Source organism: Vulpes lagopus, chromosome 7, assembly GCF_018345385.1.
Source record: "Vulpes lagopus strain Blue_001 chromosome 7, ASM1834538v1, whole genome shotgun sequence".
NCBI classification, from domain to species: Eukaryota; Metazoa; Chordata; class Mammalia; order Carnivora; family Canidae; genus Vulpes; species Vulpes lagopus.
In genome coordinates, this window is record NC_054830.1 from 18,181,410 (window position 1) to 18,204,435 (window position 23,026).

Here is a 23,026-nt window from a genome sequence, read left to right on the forward strand (position 1 = left end):
GTAGAGGGTCCAAGGAGGCAGGGCAGGTGGGCCAGGAGGTGGCTCCCCTATTTCCCCAGTGAGGGGGAGCAGGAGACAGGCTGAGGGGAGCCCAGAGACCCAGAGATGAGAGGGCAGGCCCCAGTGCCTGATTGCACTGGCTGGAGCCACACAGAAGCAGAGGCATACTAACCGTAAGTGCCCCCAGACCTCACTTGGCATGATTTCAGACTCTAGACCTGTGTAGCTAGATAGCCATGCCCAGGAATGTGAACATGGCAATCTGGATGAGGCTGAAGGCAGGGGCAACATTTCCAGCCCATGGCCATCCTTGAATTGTCCTTTTGAAAGAATTGTTGCTCAGCTCTCAGGCCTCAGCTGTGGCTCTCTGCTCCTTGCTGACCTTCACTCAACCATTGCCTCACCTCTCTCCTTTCTCTTATCCCTTCTTCCTCAGCCTTCCCTGCCTGCCCTCCAGCAGGTCCTAGAAGCTTCTACGGACCATCTCCTGCCTTACAAAGTCTTGCCAGCCTGCATATAGAGCTGGTTTCTAGTGGCTAGGGCATGGACACTGGTGGGATGCAGCCAGGGGACCTGGAGACCTCTTACAGGGCTGGATGGGCCCTGCTTCTCACGTGCCTTGTGCTGTGGTTTGAATTTGCAGTTTGTGATGAGCAGGTTCCAAAGCTCCTATTTATTCTTGAGGTTGCCTTGTTACTATTTTGATTCTGCTAATCCAAATCAGTTTGGTGTTTCCATGGAAACAATTCAGTGATTGTTTGGTTTGCCAAGATGAGCTGCGGGGGAGAGAACCAAATGACGTAAAACATTTTTAGTTTCTCAAATATGACTATCATTGTCTCCCCAAGAAGCTTTTGGTCCCAGTCCCCTGAAAACCTGAGGAAGTTTTATTAAAATAAATGTTTTAGACTCTTGTTCCCCTTCTAGCTAAGTCCTTGGAAACCCACTGCCCCAAACCCCTGCCCCGCTATATATAGATGAGCATACATCTGCCCAGTAAAGCAGATGACAAAGGCAGGAACGTCTCCTTGGAGCACCTCAGGGAGCCAGAGATGCAGACAGGAGTCCATATCAGCAGGGAAATGACCATATGGCTATTCCTGTTAATCTGGGACTGGAGAGCCAGAGGTTCAGGGCTAACCTGCTTAAACTGGATGCTGTGTTTCTACAGTGAGGAATAGCTCCTCATTCGAGGATCCCAGGATGAGTTACCCCTCTGGTAAAGACTTAGCTAAAGCAGTAATATATCTGTCTGTCCAGCGAGGTAGTGCCAGGTCCCTCCCCCATGCTGACCCTTGTTCTCAAGGCTCACAGTCTCCTCTACGGGCAGAAATAATCCTCTCAGTTTTCTAGGGTTAGGGTTAGGCCCCCATTCCCAGCACCCACTTCCTGTGCAAAGACCCTGGGGGAGCATGAATGGAACATTGAAGAAGGAGCTCCAGACCTAGAGCTTCCAGTCCCTAGGACCCAGCATCCTCAAGGTCAAGGTCCTGTGAGTCCTCCCATTGTGGGTCTGGCCTCTGCCCCAGTTTCTGGGGACTGTGAAGGTCAGCTCTGGGCAATTAGCTGGGGAGGAATACCCATGGCTGGTTGGTGTAGATGAGGGCTTTAAGAAGCCATATATATGTGCGTGTGTGTGTGTATACACACACACACACACACACACACACACACAGCAGATGAATTAGAAAATATGGACAAGGGAAAAAAAGACAAACTCCCTTGTTCTTCCAAAACGATCTCCTGTATACACTGTTCTCACATACACACATCTGTACAAACTGGAGATCAAGTGCACTTTTAAAAAACAAATACACTTTACATTTTGGAATAACTTTTAGATTTATAGGAAGGGTTGAGATGACAGTTTGTATCTACCCTTCACTCAGCTTCCCCTAATCTTACATAACTGAAGCATATTTGTCAAAGCTAAGAAACATAAATACATGAACTCTAGCCTTTATTTAGACTTCACCAGTTTTTCCATTGTCTTCTGTTCCAGGATACAATCCAGACTACCACAGCAAGATTTAGTCAGTGTGTCTCCTTAGTCAATGTGTCTGTGACAGGTTTTGAGTCTTTGTTCTTCATGCCCTTGACAATCTGGAGTGCTGGCCAGGCATCCTGCAGAATACCCCCCAGTCTGGGTTTGTCTAACATTTAGTTTATGATTAGACCAGGGAGATGGGGTCCTGGTAAGAACACAACAGAGGTAGGAGCACCCTTCCCATTGCTCCCTATCATTGATGGTGTTCACCTTCATTTGCTTAGGTGCTATCAGGCTTCCCCATAGAAATCTACTCTTTTTCTTTTCACTGCTCTGGTCCTTGGAAGTGAGTTACTAAGTCTAGCCTGGCCTCAAGGGGTGATGAAGGGATTGAGGTTGGATTAAGCTCTACCATCTCTATGGGAGACTATCCACATCAACACTTATTATTCGAGCCCTGGCTTTTCTGGATATCAAGTAGACCCCTAGCATGCACACAGCCATTCTTCGTCTGAGCAGGGCAACCCAGGATGCTGTGAGCATTTCGTCTCATTTGCTCTGGTCCTTCCTGCTAAGGGAGAAGAAAATGATCCCCGACTCCACAGACTGCAAGTGCTTACTGAGGGTGTCCCCCAACCCCTGTGCAGGGACCACAGGGACTGAATGTCAGGTGACCAGGGAGGAGTCTCTGGTTAATCTGGCCCTGCCCTCTGCCTCAGGCAGGGCGACGGTGGCAGCTGCCTTGGCAGGGGAGGCCCATCTCAGGGGAGGCCTACCTCGTAAGTGGCCACTCCGCTGAAGGGTGGGTGTGCAGTCTCCACCTGAGAGCCTGCATGAATCGCCAGGCCTGTGTCACTGGCTTTGCAGCCTGCCCTGTGCTGAGGTCTATAGCCTGAAAAACGGCCTGGCAAGGGGGCCCCTTGGCCACTGGGCTTTCCTTCCCAGTTCTTTGGGTCTTACAAATAGCCCCTGTGCTAGCCTCCTCACCACCCCGCCGTCCTCCCCATATGAGCCCAGAAGGCAGATACTTCTCTAAGACTCCATTTCTGCAAGGCCATTAAAACTTGCCTGATAGCTTATGTTTCCTGAAAGAGCATCATGGGTCTGAGGGGCACCTGGGTGGCTCAGTCAGTGAAGTGTCTGCCCTTAGCTGAGATCATGATCTCAGGGTGCTGGAATTAAGCCCTGTTCAGGGGTGGGGCTTTTCCTCCCTCCTCCCCTTTGCCCCTCCCCCCAACTCATGCACACACCTTCTTTCTCTCAAATAAAATCTTAAAAAAAAAAAAAAAAAAAGCCACCAAAGAACATCATGGTTTTGAGACATTCGTCAAAATAATTTCTGAGAAAAAAAAAAATTTCTGAGGATGTCCTTGTCATTTCTGTCCAGAGTTACGGTGGAGCAGCCCTGGTAGGCTTTGCTGCTGTAGCTGACCTCAGGCAGGCAGTAGACTGCTTCCTCCCTCACTCCTGCCCATCTTGCCCTAGCAGGGTCAATGCCACTGGAACTACCTATGGCTTCCCGGGTCTCCAGGCCTAGAGTGGGATGCATGAGGGCTCAGGCATGAAGGTAGATGGGCAGGACCTGTGTTTCCCTTTTCCTCCCACTGCCCTTGGCTGGGGGCCCAGGTGTCTGATGTGAGGGATGGTGGCAGGGAGGCCTTCAAGCTACGCAGGGTCAGGGTTAGGGGTGCTGAGGGGAGATTGGTCTGGAAATGAGGAGGGTATGGCCCTCCTCGAAGACAACAGGCAGCCCTGTGTGCAAAGTGAGCAAGGATAGGAGGGCTTGAGGCCATAGTCTGTGCTGGCCTGGGATGGGCTGGTCCCAGGGGGTATACAAAGCCCACCCTGACTGTGGTCCCAGTACTTCTTCAGGGACCCATGGAAAAGAAGACCAGGAGACACAGCAGAGGCCCATGGCCAGCACCCACCTTGGGTAAGGGTTGTATTAAACATCAAAAAACACATTTCAGATGCCAAGAAAAGTGAAAAAAAAAAAAAAAAACTACAGTAAGAAACATTTCAAAGCAACAGAATAAAAAAATTGGGCTTTCAGCTCAAAAAGGGACACAAGTAGAAGTTAAAGAAGGTGTGGTAACTCAGATCCTACCAGCCACTTGGCAGTGGCCCCCAGTGACACTGATCACTGTCTGAATGGCAGCCTCCTGCTAGAAAGAACCAAAGCTCCAGTCAACTGTCCTTACTCAATTTGGTATTTGAAAGAGGTCATCAAATTGTAGTCCTCTTCCAAGTCTAGCACAGTCTCAACAATATTGTGATCATCGAAAGCCTGCTTGAGGCTGCCGGGGTCAGTATCCGAGGCCTTCTGAGGGCTCTCGTCCACGAGCAAGGCCCAGGCTTCCTCCCTGAAGGGCGAGTCTTCGCAACGACTGCACACACGGTTCAGCTCATTTTCAAATTCTAGTTTCCCAGCCAACTCTTCAATAGTTCGGATGCTTGTGTGGTCTTTAAAATAAGAACGTTCAGCATTACAATTCCAGTGAGAGGTTTCAGAAGACAGGTCAGGCACAAGTTAAAACCCACATAGGGTGGCCACTCTTCAGAGACTTTGGGACAGGCAGGCTCCCAGGCTGAGTGCCAAATTCTAAGGTGCCCACGTCTAGTCCCAGAGTTATTGAGCTCAGCTACCTGCCAGTCCCCAAGGAAAGTGGAAGTGGAAGACTATAGAGATATACAGGCTTGTCTTGAATCTTAGGGAACAAGATTCATGACAAGCCATGACACATGACACCTGACAAGACATAGTGTGAAAACAATGGAGTCTTTAGGGGAATGCTGCCCCCGCTGGCAAGGACTATGGAAGATGGTGAGTGGAGGGAGATGCCCTCAGCTTTCCTCCTGAGGCTGAGGCTGAGGCTACTGGAAGAGACTCCAGCCACTCACAGGCTGCCAGTAGCCTGGCAGGTGTCTTATTCTGTGGCCTCAGGGGAGTGACTCCTCCCACCATTCCTCCCTTTCATCCCCTATAACCTAGAGGCCCTTCCAGAGCCAACAGCTTCAGGCTGTTTATCTAATGTGCAGCGTGAGTCATTTGAAGAAAAAAAAAAACATACAAAAAATAAATAAAAATAAAAACAGGGCATATATAGTTCGCCTACAGAATGTACAGATGTGTAGGAAAAAACCTCTGGCAGGGTATACAGCACTGTTAACAGTGGCTTTCTCTGGGTGCTGGAATTACAGGGGAACTTTGGGCTTCTAACTTTTCTTCTAATTTTTTTTTTTTTAAAGATTTATGAGAACTAAGAGAGTACTGTTTTTTTTTTTTTTTTTTTTTTTTAAAGACATCTGCTGACTCAAGAGCCCGTGTGAAGGACCTATTCTCCCAAGGAGAGGACAGGTCTGGCCTCTGTACTCACCGATCATATCAAGCAGATCTTTTGTGACCTCTTGGCTAGAATTGCTGAATGGCATGTTTGAGTCAACCTTCAAATCTTTCTCCTTATCTTTCCTGTAGCCCCCAGGTGGAAAAAAAAAAAAAAAAGAAGGTGGAGAGTTAGAGTCTCTTTCAATAAAGTATTGTAGGGAACTCAGTGTTAATCCTAAAAACAAAAACATACTGTAACTTTACATTGACTCTTGTGCTTGATTAGAGCAGACAACTGGAAACTGCTAAGTCAGGTAAGTTGACTAGTAGCATCATCCTCAGGACTCATGAGCATCACCAAGGGCGAATTCATGCCTATGAATTTGTTAGAATTGAACCAAGTAAATGGTTTCTTCCTTCTCTGCCTCCAGGGCAGCCAAGATGGCAGGACCTTGAAATTCCAACCCACATGGTCACCCTTGCTCCAAAGGTGCCTAGAACCAGGCAGTTTAAACCGAGTTGGAAGAGGGGCACCTGGCTGGTTCAGTCAGAAGAGCATGTGACTCTTGGCCTTGGGGTGATGAGTTTGATACCAGAGTGGATGTAGAGATTATATAAATAAACAAACTTGAAGGTTATCAGGGAGAAAAAAGGTCTAGGGAGATGTTAACCCAGGGATGGTCTAAAACCTCATCGGGTGGGATGGGGGTGAAGGGAGAAGGATGAAAGAAGTAGGGCCAAGCCATCCCATCCGTCTGGCCTCTCCCTAGTATGCACATTGAAATTAAGGTCTTTGTTTCTGCAGCATAAAAACTGAAGTGACTTAGAAATCAGGTTCTCTAACATTCACTACCCCACTGGGAACTGCAAAGTGATTTCTGGGAATGGTCTGACAGTCCTCAAGGGGAGGCAGAAGCAATGCTACAGACTCAATTTAGGAACTTCAAAATGTTCAGAAGTCAGAGTCCCCCTCCTAACTTTTTACAGTCAAATTGGAATCACCTTAGGCTGTCTTTTCTCCAGTTCTCCCCATCTCCCACGGCTCTCCAAAACTGTCTTTCGGGTGCCAAAATGGAGGAGTGCATCAATACGTTTTCCTTACTGGTCAGAGGTTTTCTTTTCGGGCATAAAGCATGTGGCTTTGCATGCATTGGGGCATGGTTTGGAGCAAAGGCAGGGCTCTCGTTCTCAGGAGCACACGGGACTGGGATGAAAGGAGCTGCGGAGGAGGAGCAGGCTGCCAGCGGGTGCCTCCTGCAGAGAAGCCGGTGCACAGGGAGGGGGGAGGGCGGCACGGCCGCGTCCAGCTCCAGCCTCTGCCGGCCTGAGCATTCCTGGGAATGACTGACGCCTTCAAAGGCCCGGTCAATGGCTGCAGTCAGCTCCTTTCTGCATCTTCTCAGTTTTTCAGACATTTCCCCTAAAAGCGACCACGTCTTTATTATGTAATACGTTGGAAATGCACAGAGCAAAACGAGAATAACGTTACAGACTAGGTTGTAAACCACCCCCGAAAGACGCATGTCCCAGAGCTCGATCCACTCCACAGGCCAGTGGCTAGAGGTACCCACACTGCGGGCGCCTTCCTCCCAGGTGGCGGGTGTAGCCCGCGGTTCTCTGGGAGGAACCTGCGATCGGGCGGGAGCCCCAAGGACGCCCGGCCCCGCCTCCCCGGGCTCGGGCCCGCCCTCCCCGCCCTCCCCAGCCGAGGCCCGGCCATGTGTGCAGCACCCTCGGCCCCCACCAGCAGCCCGCAGGCGGCCACGTCTGCAGCCGCGTCCTCACCGTCCTCACCCGGCAGTGTGGCTACACTGCCACCCCCGCCAACGGTCGCTGCGCGCCCCGGCCTATCACGCGCTCAAGAATGGCGCTCTCTGATCCCCACCCTGCCAAGGTTAAAGGTCAGATAAGAATGCCCGGAGCGACCACCCCACCCCGTTCTTAAAACCCACGCGGCCCGGCCGGAAGCCCGTCCCCCCACCCCCACCCCCACCCCTCCCAGCGAGGGAGGCGGCAGGGACCCGTTGGACAGCGGGTGGGGGTGGGGGCAACCGGGACTGGGGGGGGGGGGGGGCAGGCCGCCCAGAAAGCTGCCGGTGGGGCGGGGATCTCACTTCTTACCAAAGTGGGTAAGAAGGGAAAGGTTCCCATTCTCAAGCCAATGTGGAGAGAAACTGGATGGGCTACTGTACCCAGAAGTTTTGTACACCAACTTCTTTTAAGTGGTATGTAATAAAAGCTCCACACCATATCCAACAGTCAATTCATCAAAGATGGTGAGGGACATAACAGAACTGCTAGGTTCCACACGAGATTGAGGGGCAGGAGACCCCAACACCAAATATCTTCATTTCATTAGGGGAGAGAAAGATGGAAATTCCAAGATGGCTCAAAGGGAAACAAACAGGCTTCAGGGACTAATTCTGTGGGAATTATAAACCCATCTCAGTGCACAGCAAGGGAAAAGGGGGATATCAAGTGAACTTGAGGCTTGGTTTACTGTGGGTAGACTGCTGGGGTGACCAGGAACCAGCACCAGAGTAAGAAATCCAGGAACTCAGGGCAGCCTGCTGTAGGTCTTCATGGCCACCATCCTCAATTACAGTGTTCCTCTCCATTCTTTGGAATTCATCGGCCTTACTCCACTGTGTAGCCCCCCCTCCCGACCCCCACATTCCAGCTCTACAGGTCTTACAGAAACTTCTCACCACCTGTGTAAAAAGAAAATAATTCAGCCTCTTGACATAACCCTTCTGAGCAAACAGGGTCTTTTTTTTTTTCCTTCTGCTCATAAAAGAAGGGGATTTCCTCATCTGGTTTTTAGACCAAACACTAGTAGTCTTCAGGGTGTCAAAGATGTTCTCCTGGGGGATTACACTGGTGCTGTGGGGCGGCAGGGTCTTGGAGGCAGCATCAGTTGGTGTCCATGCTGCAAGCCTCATCGTCCCCCATGCCCTGCTGTGAGCTGCTTGGGCTTGTCCCTCCTTCAGAGGATCCAGGAAAACTAGCAAGTGAAGGCGTCTTATAAAATTCATCATCTCGACGTTGGTAAAAGAGCACATAAGCTGCTTTTGTCTATAACACAAGAGGGGAAAAGTTCATTCACTGGTTGGAATTACCATCCACTCTCCCTGGCTTTTCTCTCACTGTTCAAAACCCACTCTCAGAGTTTTGCCATCTTGCCCTGTGCATTCAAACAGAGGCAACAAGGAAGGAGACCCTGCTCAGAGAGTGGGGAAAGGCCGGTACCCTGTGACAGAACCCAGAGAAGAACCTAGCTTCTCATTTAGGAAGGGTCCTGGAAGGAATGGCAGTCAACTCTACCACACCCAGCTCCCATTGTCACATCAGGATGACCAAATAACCAACTAGCCCAGGAGGCTCTTCCCAGCTTTAATCCATCATCAAGGTAAGAGGAGGAGCCAAGTATTAGAGCCTACTCACCACTATCTGATCTTCAGAGGCCAGGGACACGTTGCTATCATCAAAATAATACCATTTCCCGTTCAGTTTGTTCTTCGCATACGCAGTATCTGCCAAGTCAACAAAGAAAATACCTCTAGCAATCACCAGAGAACTAATCTGGCTAGTTTATTAGACTTGCACTAAACAATAAAACTCTAAAAAAACAAAACATAGGCCCTGAAATTAAGAATAATTTACAGGGCAGCCCCAGTGGCGCAGCGGTTTAGCGCTGCCTGCAGCCCAGGGTGTGATCCTGGAGACCCAGGATCGAGTCCCACGTGGGGCTCCCTGCATGGAGCCTGCTTCTCCCTCTGTGTCTCTGCCTCTCTCTCTCTGTCTCTCATGAATAAATAAATAAAATCTTAAAAAAAATAAAAGAATAATTTACAAATACAACCAAGATAACTAATTTTTTTTTTTTTTTTTTTTGAAATCTGTTCTTTCTTGAAAAGAGTAAAAATGGGGCACCTGGGTGGCTCAGTTGGTTAAAGCATCTGACTCTTGATTTCAGTTCAGGTAATGATCTCAGAGTTGTGAGTTCAAGCCCTGCATCAGGTTCCATGCTGGGTATGAAGCCTGCCTAGGATTTTCTTTTTTCCTCCCATCTCTTTCTCCCCTCCCACTCTTAAAAAAAAAAAAAAAAAAAAAAGGCAAAAATGGAGTTGTCACAGACCAAGGCTTTTTAAACTGTAATTTTGGGAAACTAATCAAACAAAGAAATCAGTATCAATCTTCAGGATGGCTATAAGTAATAATCCAGAGCCAAGGACCCATAAAAGCTGATGAAGTTTAAGATTTAAGCAAAATGGCTTTCAAAAGAACAGACCAAATCAAACTCCCCTTGGTCCAGGTAGATGGCTACTACTGCCTCTTCCTGCCTCCAGAGCCTCTGGGGTAATCCCAGTGAGGGATACACTGGGCGTTCAGGCTTGCAGAGCTGGGATGTGAACAAGATGGCTTAAATTTTATCTTTCTCTGAGAATCAAAGTCTGTGGCTGGGTAACAATTCCTCACAGTGGTCCAAGCCTTCCCCACAGCCAACACTTTCTATCTTGATTTTATACTATTCTCCAGCAGGATGTTTGTAAACAGCAATCCCAGCAGCAATGAGTAATTCCTTGCCCACCCCACCCTCTACAAAATGACTCTAATGCAGAACTGGCTGTTAGTCTCCACCAGCTGCGTGACGCTGGGCCAGCCATTTAACTCTCCAGTGAGGACTGGGCGCCTACTGCAGGGATGAAGAACACAGGAAAAGGTGCCAAGGACCTGTCCCTACATTTGGCATTACAGTAATAATGGTGGCTCTCAATCCTGGAGTTCCAACTGTGGACCTAATGTGGGTCCTCAGGCAACCAGCCTGATCTCATGGATGAGAGAGAACACCGAAGGATATGGAGGCTAAGGAACTTGCCCAAGTGGTATGTTTATATACTAAAACTTTTAAAAGTTATTTCATTTGGCATGCATGAACACAGATCCCAAAATTAATTCTGGGAAATTAATTTTTCTGGAAAAAAGCTGCATTAAGTGCTACAGGGTATGATGTGACGAGGGATCACCAATAGCCATTCTAGGAGAGCCCCAACTTTCAAACAGGCACAATTTTATTTCCTAGCCTCTCCTAAAGCTACATGTAACCACGTGCCCAGTTACAAGCTAATGAAATGTCCACAGAAGAGCTGAGGGGGGACTTCTAGGAGGCTGCCTTAAAGGGGAAGGCTGCGTCCATTTTTCTCTTCTTCTGATAGTGTGCAATGTAGACATGAGGGCCAGACACTGAGCAGCCATCCTGAGCCATGAGGTGATACAGTAAAAACGGAGGGGCAAGAAAGCAGACTGCTGGGCTGAGAGAAAAAGTGTCACAGTATAGGGAAGAGGTCTGAAGCTTAGGGAAGTTCTATAATCTATTGTTGAATGTAAAAGGAACTGAAACCTCCTGTGCGGCCATCTCTGGGGTCCTAACACTGGGTGTAGTGGCAGCTGGCATGGTGTAGATGCAGCAGAGATGTGAAGAAACCCAGCTCTTCACTTCAAGCATCACTAACACCCTTCCACAAACAAGTAACAAAATATACGAAGTCTTTTCATTAAAAAAGAAAATGTCCAGCGGCACCTGAGTGGCTCAGAGGTTAAGCATCCAACTCTTGGTTTTGGCTCAGGTCATGACCTCAGGATCATGAGATCGAGCCCTGCATCAGGCTACACACTCAGTGCGGGGGTCTGCTGGAGATTCCCTCTCCCTCCGTCCCTCCCCATCGCAAGTGCTGGTTCTCTCTCTAAAATAAATAAATAAAAAATAGTTTAAAACAAAACAAAACAAAAACCTACACATTCTAGACATTTTGGAAGATAAGGTAGAGCAAAGAGAAAGTTTTGTTGATTTTTGCTTTAATGTAGTTGTGATATGAGCTTCTACAGTGATACGAGTTTGAACATGTCATGGGCATTTCCCCATGTTATTGTTTATTTTGCAATGGCGGTGTTCTCGTCCATCAAGTAGGTGGACAGCAGTGCCAACTGTTGGCTTACCAACGCAGCTACAAAGTTTTCACTGTTATAAATAGGGGAATCTTTGTGCATTAAGCTTTTTCCCAATGTCAAGTACTTTCCTTAGGATAGATTCCCAGAGGTCGGGATTACTTGGATTCAAGAATATGAAGACTGGGGTGCCTGGCTGGCTCAGTTGGTGGAGCAAGAGACTCTTGATTCTGGGGTCATGAGTTCAAGGCCCATGTTGGGTGTAGAGACCATATAAAACTAAAATCTGGGGTGGGGGGGAAGACATGAAGCTCCATCCCTACCCCAAAAAAAGAAAGAAAAATAATGGAGAAGCAGTAGTAGTTTGAACCAAACCTGAAACCTTGACACTTGAGGCCTGAAGCACTAAAGATAAAGTACTGAGGGCAGGGCCTGGCACACAGGAAGAGACCAGTGAGACTGGCCACAGGCATTTCAACATGTCAGAGGTGGCAGATGCCAGTACTTACAGTGGCCAACTCCCATGGCTCCGTAATGATTAGACACGGCAATGAGGTCGTACACATAAGGCCTTGCCGACAGGTCACATACAAACTCGGACATGTTCAGAGCTCTGAGCACAAAACACAAAAAATGGCCTTTACTGCATCAAACTAGAGAAAGCAGCTGGAGTAACCCAGCAACCCCTTCTCTGTACTAGGCTAGGACACAGGGAAGCAGAAACAGTAACTACATCAGGAATGCACAGCCAGGCTGCGTGGCAGGGGCCCTGTGGGCTTGTCTGACACTGGCCTATGCAGGCTGGAGAGAAGTTGCCCGGCTAGATCCAAGCACCAAGCTAGCACCAGTGAGGAAGGGCTCTGGGCATGGAGAAGAGGGCTGCAGCAACTATGTAGGAAGGGCAATTAGGATCAAAATTACAGTTGATGCCATAAAAATTTAAATACCAAAAGAGGCCCCAGAAAACTTTTCTCCCCAACATTTTAGTTTGAAAATTTTAAACACACAGAGAAGTTAAATTTTACAACAAATCCTCCTGTACCACCACCCAGGTTCTCCCACTGACACGTCTATACTCCATGCATCTACCTTCACTCCCACTGCCCAGTGAGCATTTTAAAATCTGCATTTGGCAGACGAACTCTTATGAGGCTGGCTTCCTTTTCTGTGTCAGTTACACTCTGCATCCTGGGACCCGGGAACACAGGGAGTTAGTCAATCCCACTCTCTGCCCCAGGAACAAGACAGTTGGATCTACACCCCCACTGCAGCCCCCCAGTTATCCAATTCTCCTCAGCTGAGCATGCTCTGGTTGCTTCATCACCCAGTTAATGAGAAGCAGCACTGTATTTGTGCTGTCCAGCTGAGACCAGGCTCCCTGGGACTAATGACGGATGGGAGGCCTGGTTCAGTCAGAGGGCAGAAATGATTAGCCTCACTCTGAGCCTGGAAAGTGCTTCTGTAGGACAATCTTTTCGCTAAAGGTAGGAGGATGGGGAGAGGGGTGAGCCCAAGTCCAACTGCCTGAAGCCCAGCAACATGCATCCTAAAGCAGAAATGTCTTTGGTGACAAAACTCTCAGCAAATCAGTGCCCAAGTCTTCTGCCTACTTTTGAATTGTCCTAAGAACTTGCAGCTCAGGGACCCACCTGACTGGGAATTCCACGACTGTGTCAAGCTTATCCCTCCAGTATCTATTGTAGGAGAAACGTTTGAGGTGGACTACCAGGATCTTCGGCAAGGACCACAGGTCAAACTTCTTAGTGGCCTGTTGATGCTTCTTACAGTTGGGACAGTACCTGCAGAGAAAAGAGAAACCTCCATTTACTGGGGCGGTGGGGGATGGGACCAGGGCCCCTGAGCACCCAAGCACACAGGCTATATAGCCACAATCCCACAGCATCCTTTCCTGTACTTAGCATGATTGCTTCAGGGTGGGGTGTGTGTGTGTATGTCTAAGCCACCTTCTGAAAAGGAGGCATGGCTTTCTTAGTCTGGAAAACAATTTGCACAGACTGTGATATAGGGTCAATGTAAAGAAGTGACAGTGGCACATTTCCCCACCCTCAAAAAAGGATTTTTATGTACACAGATGGCCCCAGCAGATCAGTGCAGGGTGCATGGGGGCCCCCACCCAGACTGGGGAGCTGCATACCAGGGGTCATGCTCCCCAAGGGTCTCCATGGTGGTGAAGAGCTCAATGCAGTCTCTCAGGGCCACGGCAGTCTTCTTCTTCTTCTGAGGCTGCAACATGCTCATGTGCTTCTCGTAGGCCTGTGAGGGAAAAAAAGTGCTGACTTCTGGTGGGGAAATGAGTTCTTACCAGGTTAAGCCACAACCTCACAAACTTCTATGCTTAGAATATAATATACTTTCTGGAGCCTCTGAACATAATGTGACAAAATCTTTAAGTGGTTTCCATTCTCAGTCTGAACAGAATTTGTTAAATTGCCGGAGAACTGGTGAGAGTGACCCAAATATACAGCCAGAGCAGAAGCCAGCACTGCTTCATGACCAAGAATCCCGAGTCACGTACCTCAGACTCTTGCTCATCGTAATACAGGCTCCGGGTCTCACTGTCCCAATCGATGGCCAGTGTGGATCGAGCTGTGGAGGAGGACCACAGTGTTACTCATTATTAATGACCAGCAACAGGAAAGGCTCTTCAAGTGACAGGAGTGAAAAGAAAACACTCAAGCTGCATCATCAACTCTTGCTCACCCATCACCAGCCACAGCAAGAGCAATGCTCAGCCCTGAGCCAGCCAGGTCTGAACCCTTGCACCCCTAAATCCTTTGGCAAAGATTTCCTCAATGCCACAGTTAAGTTCCAGGGGTGCTAACCATATGGGCTACTGAAAAGTATAAGTTAAGACAAAGTCACAGTGACGAGAATCACCTTCCCATCTTAACTCATGAGGAATGCTGACAAAATAATGAAACGCCTGTTTTGAGACGATGGGTATCAGGCAGAGGCACAGTGCCACCCCCAAGAGAAGGAAAACAAACAAGGTGAAGCCTACACCAGCACAGATTACTCCCTGCAGGCACTTTCCAGGCCCCAGCATGCGACAGAGGGGGAAGGAGATGGGAAGACCGAGGTGGGGAACCAGACTGGAGTTCAAGAAGGTGCCTAGAATTTGCAAGGCATTGGACAAGAGAAGGAGGCTCCTGCACAGAGAGGCAAGAGCTGCAGGGACAGGGAGACAAAGACACAAAGACCCGAAAACACGTCAATAAAGCTGATATGAAAACAAATTTTTAAAGAGATCTGAGGAAAAAGAAAGGGAATGAAAGAAAGCGAATTTATTTTCCAGTGAAGGAGACACAGTAATGCTTCCAGGCAGGAGTCTTCACCATCCTCTCGGGCTCTCCACACAATGCACATCCTGCTGGGATGCCTCTTCCATGTGCACGGCAGCCCCCTTCACGGCTCCAGCTAACAAACAGCCCATGAAATCCATGACCACCATCTAGACGGGTCATATGTCATGAGCAGTCTTATGGAAGAAAAGAAATAGGCATGTAGTCTCATAAGTGAGAGGACTCTGGGGAAACGCTGCCATGTGGGAGGCATGAGAAGTGTTATCAATCCAGAGCAAAGGTCCTGAGGGTAGTGGCAGTGGAGGAAGAGCTCACTTCCATCTAACGTCATCGAGGACCAGAGGGACAAGCCTGACAAGATGGCTGGGGCAGGGGTCAAGTCTTTGAAACAGAGACCAGTTAGGGAGCTTTAAGCCAAGGCCCACATGCATGTCTGTTCCTGAAGCTACAGGGAGATGGTGAGAGCCCAGCGCATCGAATACTGAGAGCAAAGAGGATTTTCGAACAGATTCTAAGCAATCCTACAACCCAAACCCAGTTTGAAAGGTTGAAAAAAGTACTTACAGTTGAGTTTAAGTAGTTTTCCATCAGTCGCAAGGGAATTTATGTCAGCTGTCCCATAGGAGTTCACAAGGCTGAAGGTAAAAAGCCTTTTTGGGCAGGGCTGGCCTTTGACTTTCTTTTGGGTGGTCTCCTCGTGGTCACCTCCTAGCTCGTCTTCCCCACTGTCTTCTGTTTCTGAGAGCTGCTCTTTGCCTTCTTCCTGATGCTCCATTTCTTCTTCATCTTCTCCTGGCATACAAACGAAAACCAAAGCATATATAATTTGCCAACATTTCAATGCTAAAAATTTACTTTTATACCTAACTATAGTACTTCCTTCCAGATTTTGTTCTCTGCATGTGAAATCACATCTAGCCCTTTACGAGGCACCTGAATTCACCCTCACCCCAAGCTGGTGAGACAGGCAGAGTGGGCCCTGCTAACCTGTGATAAGGAAGCGTGAGCCCAGGAAAGCTTACTGAGGCCCCCAAAGGCACGAGATGAGTCAGCAGGCCCACCTGTCCTAAATGTGGGCCCCTCCACACCTGGTACTTTACTGGGCTTCACCCCACATCCTCAGACTCTTTCAACTTTGTCACTTGATCCACAGAGAAAAAAGGACCAGAGTGGTTTAGAAACAATTTAAATGTCAATTTAAAAAGTATTACTATGATCACAAATACTAAGTTAAAGCTTCAGTTCCTCTACAAGAAACATGCTGGCTGGCCCTTCAACAAGTAGTCAGTGATTGTGGCTCAGGTACAGGTGCCAGGTTGGGTTCCGGGGACATAGCAGACACAGTCCTCCCCACTTTCCCCGCCCTTATTCATTTGAGATGGTAGAATTTCAAGAATTTTTCTAAATTGATTTATTTATTTTTTTAGTTATCTCTACACACAATGTGGCCTGAACTCATGACCCTGAGATCAAGTCCCATGCTCTTCCGTCTGAGCCAGCCAGGTAGCCCTCAAGAGTTTTATAGGCATTCTAGAGACATTATGCTGATGAGTAAATTTCCCAGGTATTTCCAGAGAACTGGTATCTGTGGCTGCACGAAGGCGACCCATGAATATGTTCATTGCACTTTTTTGTTGTTGGGCCAAAGGGAAAGTGAGGACATTGGATAAGCAATTTCAACAAAGATGGGACAGCTCCAAGAGGTGATGGAAAAGTAACAGGAGAAGAAAACATTTAAAACATGAAGTTTATATACTTGGACAACATGAGTAGACATGGAAACTCCAAGGAAAAGAGGATGTTCTAACATAAGAATCCTCTTTTTCTTTTCTTAAAGATTTTATTTATTTATTCACGAGAGACACAGAGAAAGAGGCAAGAGACACAGGCAGAGGGAGAAGCAGGTTCCACGCAGGGAGCCCGACATGGGACTCGATCCCAGGTCTCCAGGATCATGCCCTGGGCTGAAGGTGGTGCTAAACTGCTGAGCCACCCGGGCTGCCCAAGAATCCTCTTTTAAAGACAGTCTGCCTCAGCAGTGTTCACAAGGAAAGACAAGTCAGGTCCAAGACAACACAGCACTTTCCTCTCAGGCCACAGAAATAACACAGCCGTGGATGAGGGTGTGACATGGGTCCTCATCGGTACCATTCTTAAATAGCCAGCTGGCATAAGCCCCATACTCACAGACATTCTGTTTCCAAGACCAGCTCACTTGGCTCAGAGACAGATGGAGGCTCTGCCTCTTTTACACCCAGGTGGGCCTGCTCCGCTCCCAAACCAGCAAGTGGAAACCCTGCTCTACCCATTACCTCTCTGAGAGGAACACAGCCAAAGCCTGCTTCAGGCCCACTCAGTGAACAAACAGAGCCCTGAAACTATAAACTGTGTTTCCTGGCTGTGTCACTGGCTACCAGCTACTCAGACAACCTCAGGAAGCTTCTGCTAATGCAGTCAGAATTAAATACCAAGAAATGTATATCACAGGATGAGAAAAGAAAGCAGAGTCCACTGAAAGCAGCCACCCAAGATCGCTCAGAGAATCAATAGGAGACAGCCACAGAGGCCTGATGAAGAGCCACGGCAGTAAAGACATTAGAAGTATTTCAACATTAAATGGAGTTCAAAGTCTACGCACCAAGACTCAAAAGAAGGCAGTGGGCAGCCTGGGTGGCTCAGCGGTTTAGCGCCACCTTCAGCCTGGGGCGTGATCCTGGAGACCCGGGATCAAGTCCCAAATCGGGCTCCCTGCATGGGGCAGCTTCTCCCTCTGCCTGTGTACACTCTACCTCTCTCTGTTCTGACAAAACCGACAGACAAAATGTCTAAAAAGCTAGGCTAATTGTAACAAGAGCAAATATTTACATGGTATGATTATTATTAATTGAGCGCCTATTACATGCCATACTTTAACCCACATTATCTCATTAAGTTACAACCTCAACTGTGAAAAAGTTATTATCCCATTCTGCAGATGAGTTCAGAGGAATGAGAAAACTTGAAGTCCACCCCACACTTTAAGCTAGGAATCACAGTGCTTTAACTGACAGAACGCCAAGAACCCATGATCCAGGGTCTGCTCAGAAACTGCCACAGCCACTCTGACATCTCTGCACATGGGACCTATGTACAAAAGACGCTCTTATTCATCCCTAGTGGGAGAATATATTCTAGGCAAGAATAACATTATGACTATACTAAATACCATAAAATATAATTTGCAATATCCACTGAGGATGGAGCCTTGTGGGCATTATTTCTAATGTCACCTCTCACTTTCCAGGACTGTGTGTGTGTTGGAGAAATCCGAGCATTTGAATTTGCAACTGAAAATGTATGGCATTAACTTGCATTTGTGCAAGTTGGCATTTGTGGTTTTACAGTGATAAATCCACTAAGTTACCTAGGCCCCCAAAAGAAGAGTGACAACCTGAGCTCCCCAGTCAAATATGAGCTTGTGGGCATTTGGCCATGGGAGGATGGCAAGGGCTCTGGGTTTCCTGCAACCAGCCTATCCTACCTCTTTGCACACTGTGGCTCTCTTCGCTCTTGAAACAGGAGCTATCTAGAGTCAGCTATCACCTGTAGCTTCCTGGGTAGAAAGAAATACTCAAGAGAAACAGCCTCTGCCCTCTGACTGGCTGTCCAGGACTCCTGTCCTTTCCAGAGGTATTGCCACACCAGAGTGATGGGTAAGGGCCAAGGTAATAGATCTTCAGATAGATGCCAGGCCATGGAGGCGGTCAAGGGCTAGCTAAGCACCTACTTGGAAATTCCAACAGACTAAAATCAAATCCTAACTGCCCCATGACCCTTGGCAAGTCACTCAGTTCTGTGAGGTTAACTCTGCCTATGGTTAAACCCAGCCTACATGTCTAAGCAGAATCCACAGAGAGCTGAAGCTAGAGAACAGACGCTGGCAGCATAGAGCAATGTGATGGAGCTCCCAGGTCTGCCCTCCAGCCAGAGCCCTCATCCAGCCTTAGCACCTCCCTCTCCTGTGTGCACCACACCTTTGGAAGAAGGGGGAGGTCGGGAGGGATTTGGTCAGTCATAGCCCCACAGCATGGTGAGTGCTCACCTTCACAGCTGCCCCTGGAGCCATTGCAGGCCCCCGGCTCCAAGGGCGAGCTGCCAGACTCCTCAGGCAAAGGCTGTTTGATATAGCGGCTGGAAAAAAAGAAAGAAAAGGAATTATTTGTTAGCTGTAACATTTACTTGTTTTTCTCTACTACTCAGATACATGTGGTTCACAATGGACATACAGCTATTTCACAAAGCAATTCAGGTACATAAAAGAGCTTTAAAATCACATGATGGTTCCATATTTTAAGAAATTTAGAGGAACCCAAAAATAAGATGTTTAAATACCAAGTCACTGAAGACTGAATCTTCTATGAATGCCTGTTTCAAGTCGTTTATGAATGTCACATGGCACCATCATTAAAAGAAATATTTCTCAGTAACATTAGAATGACAGCAGAGTATTTTGGAAACTGTATTCAAACACAAACTGACATCAAAGCACTAGATAGCTTAAACCAAGTGACTAACAAGTGACAGATATGATTCCAGGGATCACAGAGGAAATATAGGTCCCCAGTATCATGGTGCATAAGATGTGCCAGATGCCCTGTCCCAAGAGCACCTGTCCTGGCCCTCCCAGGGGATGGCCCAACTGCATTTTCATAGGAATGAGGACCCACGTACAACAGAGGCACTCTGCAAGAGGGCAGTCACTACTATGACTGGGCCCATCATGATTTTAGGAAATAAGCAAAACACATTCCTGACACCAACCTGATACGCTCACAGACAGCCTGGTACAAGGACTCGAGGGTTAGCTTGTGCTTGGCAACAGAAACCAGCAGTGGCTGCCCATATAGCACCGCCCCAGAGGAAGTGCTCGATGGCCTGGACTTCCTTTCCCTGAAGTAGACTGGAAGTGTCACACATTCAGAGCCATCAGCAGAGGTGCTGCAGACCTCGTACCTGTGTCAATCACATGAAAGGGTACCTTCAGCAGTGGATCACATGAAAAGCAGAAATCTGAGCTGCAGTTACATGGTGGCCAGGACTGTGGTTACTGGGACAAACCATACCTCAGCATAAAAGGTGGATAAACCATTTCCAAGATGATTCTAGAAACTGGGGCAGCAATCCCAAGGGTCATTGTCAGCAAAACGTGAACCTACATAACCCAGGACTTGGGGCTAACATGATTCTCTTTCCCCCAACCAGGGCCTCAACTCTGTGGTCCTTCAAATGGGACTCAACACAGATGACAGGTGTCATCCGGACCATCACTGCAGACACAGAGGTGGGGGAGACAGGGGGCTGGCCACCAAGTTTATCTTTTGTCACCAAGTTTATCTTTTGTCAACTTGTAAAAAGGTATTCCTAAGTGCCCTGACCTTTAATAAAACCAAGTATCATACAAGAATGTATACCTAAAATAGGAGGCAAAGGTTCTTTATTTCAAATGAGGAAACAAATTTATAAAACTGTTTGCCATCTTTGTTCAAAAACATTGAAATTAAAGAATCATATTTAATTTTTTAAAAATTAGAGATAACCAAAGAAAATGCTAAATACAAATCAATGATTTTGAAAAATATGTCTTACTTAGTGAATACATGGGATTGAGGAGATTTATAGATGTTTTATCCTGGAACAGATGTTACCAAAATTGCTGGCAACCGACTGTAGTCTTTCCCTCTTCCTATAGGGGGAGACACAAACTTACTGATTCAATTTTTGAAAACTAAACACACACACACACACACACACACACACACACACACACACACACCCCCTCCCCAGATGCCTGGCAAACAATCCTAAATGAAGTATGTGCAGGAGCCCTAGGAAAACTAAAAAAAAAAAAATGACCAAAGTGTGCTCTAGGTACAGACTAGAGCACAGGATCAGGGACAAGAACATGGTCTTGGAGAGAGTCTGGCCCAAATTCCAGGTCTGTCGCTGTCACTTTCTGGCTGCTTTAACGGGGCCAAGTGCTCCCTTCTGACTCCACTTACTCAGTAAACAATGGAATTACCCACCTTATGGGACAGCCATGAGAATTCAGTTAACTTAGCACAGTCTACCACATGTTAAAAAAATATTAGTACAAGTATGTTTTCATGACAATTACCAATTCATCTTTAAAATAATTTGTTTTCTGACGGTTGGCACTCAGCACTCTACAAATTCTTTTGTTGGTGGTGGTTTGCCAAGCTCCCCATATGGCAATGTCCCAGTTCCTCTAAGCTCTGGTGTGTGTAAACATTAATTTCCAAATTGAGGTGAGATGCTTTCAGGACTTGGGATCAGAAATGGACAGCCTTAGCCCGATGCCCAGCATGAGCCCTGGTGCCTCTGTTTGTAAAGTGAGTGAAGATGGCTGTGATTGGGAGGCAGCCTGCATAAGTGTGAACAGAACTAGGATCTTGGATGTGGTCAAGAAGTACTCTTTTTAGAGTGATCTAGAAGTCACCGGCCTGAAAACTTAAAGGGAAGGAAATACCTCCTCTGTGCACTGCATTCCTCAACCAAAACAAATCCTAAAAACCTTTCTCAGCAGAGGACAAGTTTCCAGTGAGAGGGAATGAGGGAGAAAGAGCATGGCTATGGTTTACATTCAAGCTTCCCTGAGCAAGTGGCTGTCAGGGAGCGCACGCAAGCTCATATTGCACTCTACCCAATCTGGGAGAGAGACACACAAAATTACAGGGCCCTAAAGAGGACCTGGGAGGGGCCCAGGGGGCCACAGGAACTGGCAGTGTACTATCCCCACATGGAAGAGAAAAATAAGTCTCAGAGCTTACATGATTTTAGAAGAGAAAAAGGCTGTTTCTATCAACCCTCCCTGTCACTCTGAGATGGCACCTGCTAAAGGAGCCATGGCCTACCACATCCCTTCTCTCACCTTCCCGTGGCCCCTTACATAGCTGTTAACTCTTCTTGAGAAAGAGATTTCTGATAGCAAAACCATCTGTGGAACCATTAAATAGGCCTTCTTAACAGGCAGTAATTGTTGACAAAAGGCTATGTCCATGCTGAAGAGAATTATCTGGAATGTCTAGCTCTGAAGTGCCATGAAGTGCTTAGCACATTGATGGCTGCCCACAATTCTCTGAACATCCATCCTATGCACCCAGGAGTCAGGGCAAATCTACATGAGCACTGACTACCAAATCTTCTGCTCTAGAGACACCTATAAGGCAAAGCCTCTAGGATGTTTCCTTGGACACTGCAGCAGAAACCACAAGTACTCACACAAAAATGTCATCCCGAGGCATGATGTGGTTTAAACCTTCATCCATTTGGAAAATTTTGTGGAACCGGTGATTATATACATCTGTGACCACCATCTAAGAATCAACAGTAACAGAAAGATTACAGGATGGGTAAGAGCTTCTACATAAAACTCAGGAGCCAATGAAAACGATGTGCTGCCACACGGTGGTCTCCAGAGAGACCACCATGCAACCAGCCCCAGAATTCAGGGGCCAAAGCCCAAGAAGAACAGCATGAATACCACCAGCAGAAAACATGCTGGCAACATCTGTCCTGATGTTTACAATGGGATCTTCCCTCAAATGGCAGTAATGGTGGGGAGTAAGTGCTGACCAAATACTAGTACTCATCCAGAAACCTCTGGAGTGCGCCCCAGGGCCAAGAGTCTTGAAACCATCTTCAGCACATGGCTGAACACACCAAACCCCAACTATGCAAGTACCTAACACTAGCAAGGGTGCAAGGGGAGTGGGGCTGAGCAGGGGCACTGACCAGGGCTGAGACTCAGACTATACAGGAGGATGGGGCGGGGGCGGAGGGGTTCTTCACTTTCCCCACCTCCACACAGGGCCAGGCTCAGTGGAAAGTCCTGTGAGGGCAGTTGCTTTTAAATACAGATTTCTATCAAGAATATGACATTGTCACTCCAGACTTACAGAATTTAGTGTAGGAAAGAACTTCCAGCTTTCTCATACTACAGAAGAGGTCATGTGGCAAGGGGCAGGAAAGCTGAAAGCAGAACCCTACTCCTGGCCCTCTGGCTAGTGTGCCATCAATGGAGGAGAAACAGTGTTCCCCATGGCTGAAGGGACAGTCTCAGCTGCAGTGTGCACAGTGAATGAGGGCCAGGACTGAGGCATCCACATATAATCACGTTTGTGCTGGCCAAAAAACTTCCCACTCAAAATGGGCACAAGTTTGAAAATACAGAGCAAAGGACTACAAAGTGGCCCCAGCAGACCAATTGCCACTGACCACCCTTACATTTTCTGCAGCAACGCCGGACAGCCTGGAAAGAGCCTCACACAGGTCAGACACGGCCCCCATCAATGGCACGACCACACGGTACTGCAAATAGAAAGATGGGAGGGGTGACAAGGGTGCTTGGCAAAGGGTAGATGAGCTGGGATGAGCAGGCATCAGAGT

At 47.7% G+C, this 23,026-nt stretch overlaps 2 protein-coding genes across 5 annotated transcripts in view; both read right to left on the bottom strand.

Annotated features, from left to right (window-relative positions):
* Positions 1–1,943: 1,943 nt before the first annotated feature.
* Positions 1,944–7,474, bottom strand: C7H3orf62 (chromosome 7 C3orf62 homolog). Of its 2 annotated transcripts, XM_041762210.1 has the most exons (4): positions 7,098–7,474; positions 6,315–6,732; positions 5,365–5,456; positions 1,944–4,450 (listed from the first exon to the last, which is right to left on the bottom strand). In XM_041762210.1, exons 2-4 carry the CDS (start codon positions 6,725–6,727, stop codon positions 4,185–4,187), a joined length of 771 nt encoding a protein of 256 aa, XP_041618144.1. In that variant the 5' UTR covers positions 6,728–6,732; positions 7,098–7,474; the 3' UTR covers positions 1,944–4,184. The 2 variants fall into 2 exon arrangements, with proteins under 2 accessions (XP_041618144.1, XP_041618143.1); XM_041762209.1 differs by having other exon boundaries at positions 6,315–7,474.
* Positions 7,475–7,626: 152 nt separating this feature from the next.
* USP4 (ubiquitin specific peptidase 4) overlaps positions 7,627–23,026 on the bottom strand; it is a 53,226-nt gene continuing 37,826 nt past the window's right edge. For 2 of the 3 annotated variants that reach the window (XM_041762206.1, XM_041762205.1), the window contains 11 exons: positions 22,865–22,948; positions 21,860–21,954; positions 19,382–19,573; positions 18,663–18,751; positions 15,146–15,373; positions 13,795–13,865; positions 13,414–13,532; positions 12,908–13,057; positions 11,768–11,871; positions 8,757–8,845; positions 7,627–8,387 (listed from right to left, as the gene is read on the bottom strand). In XM_041762206.1, coding sequence (XP_041618140.1) covers positions 8,226–8,387; positions 8,757–8,845; positions 11,768–11,871; positions 12,908–13,057; positions 13,414–13,532; positions 13,795–13,865; positions 15,146–15,373; positions 18,663–18,751; positions 19,382–19,573; positions 21,860–21,954; positions 22,865–22,948 — 1,383 coding nt within the window. In that variant the 3' untranslated portion in view covers positions 7,627–8,225. Of the gene's footprint in view, positions 8,388–8,756; positions 8,846–11,767; positions 11,872–12,907; positions 13,058–13,413; positions 13,533–13,794; positions 13,866–15,145; positions 15,374–18,662; positions 18,752–19,381; positions 19,574–20,206; positions 20,304–21,859; positions 21,955–22,864; positions 22,949–23,026 lie in introns of those variants that run through there. The other variant, XM_041762208.1, reaches the window with a different exon arrangement.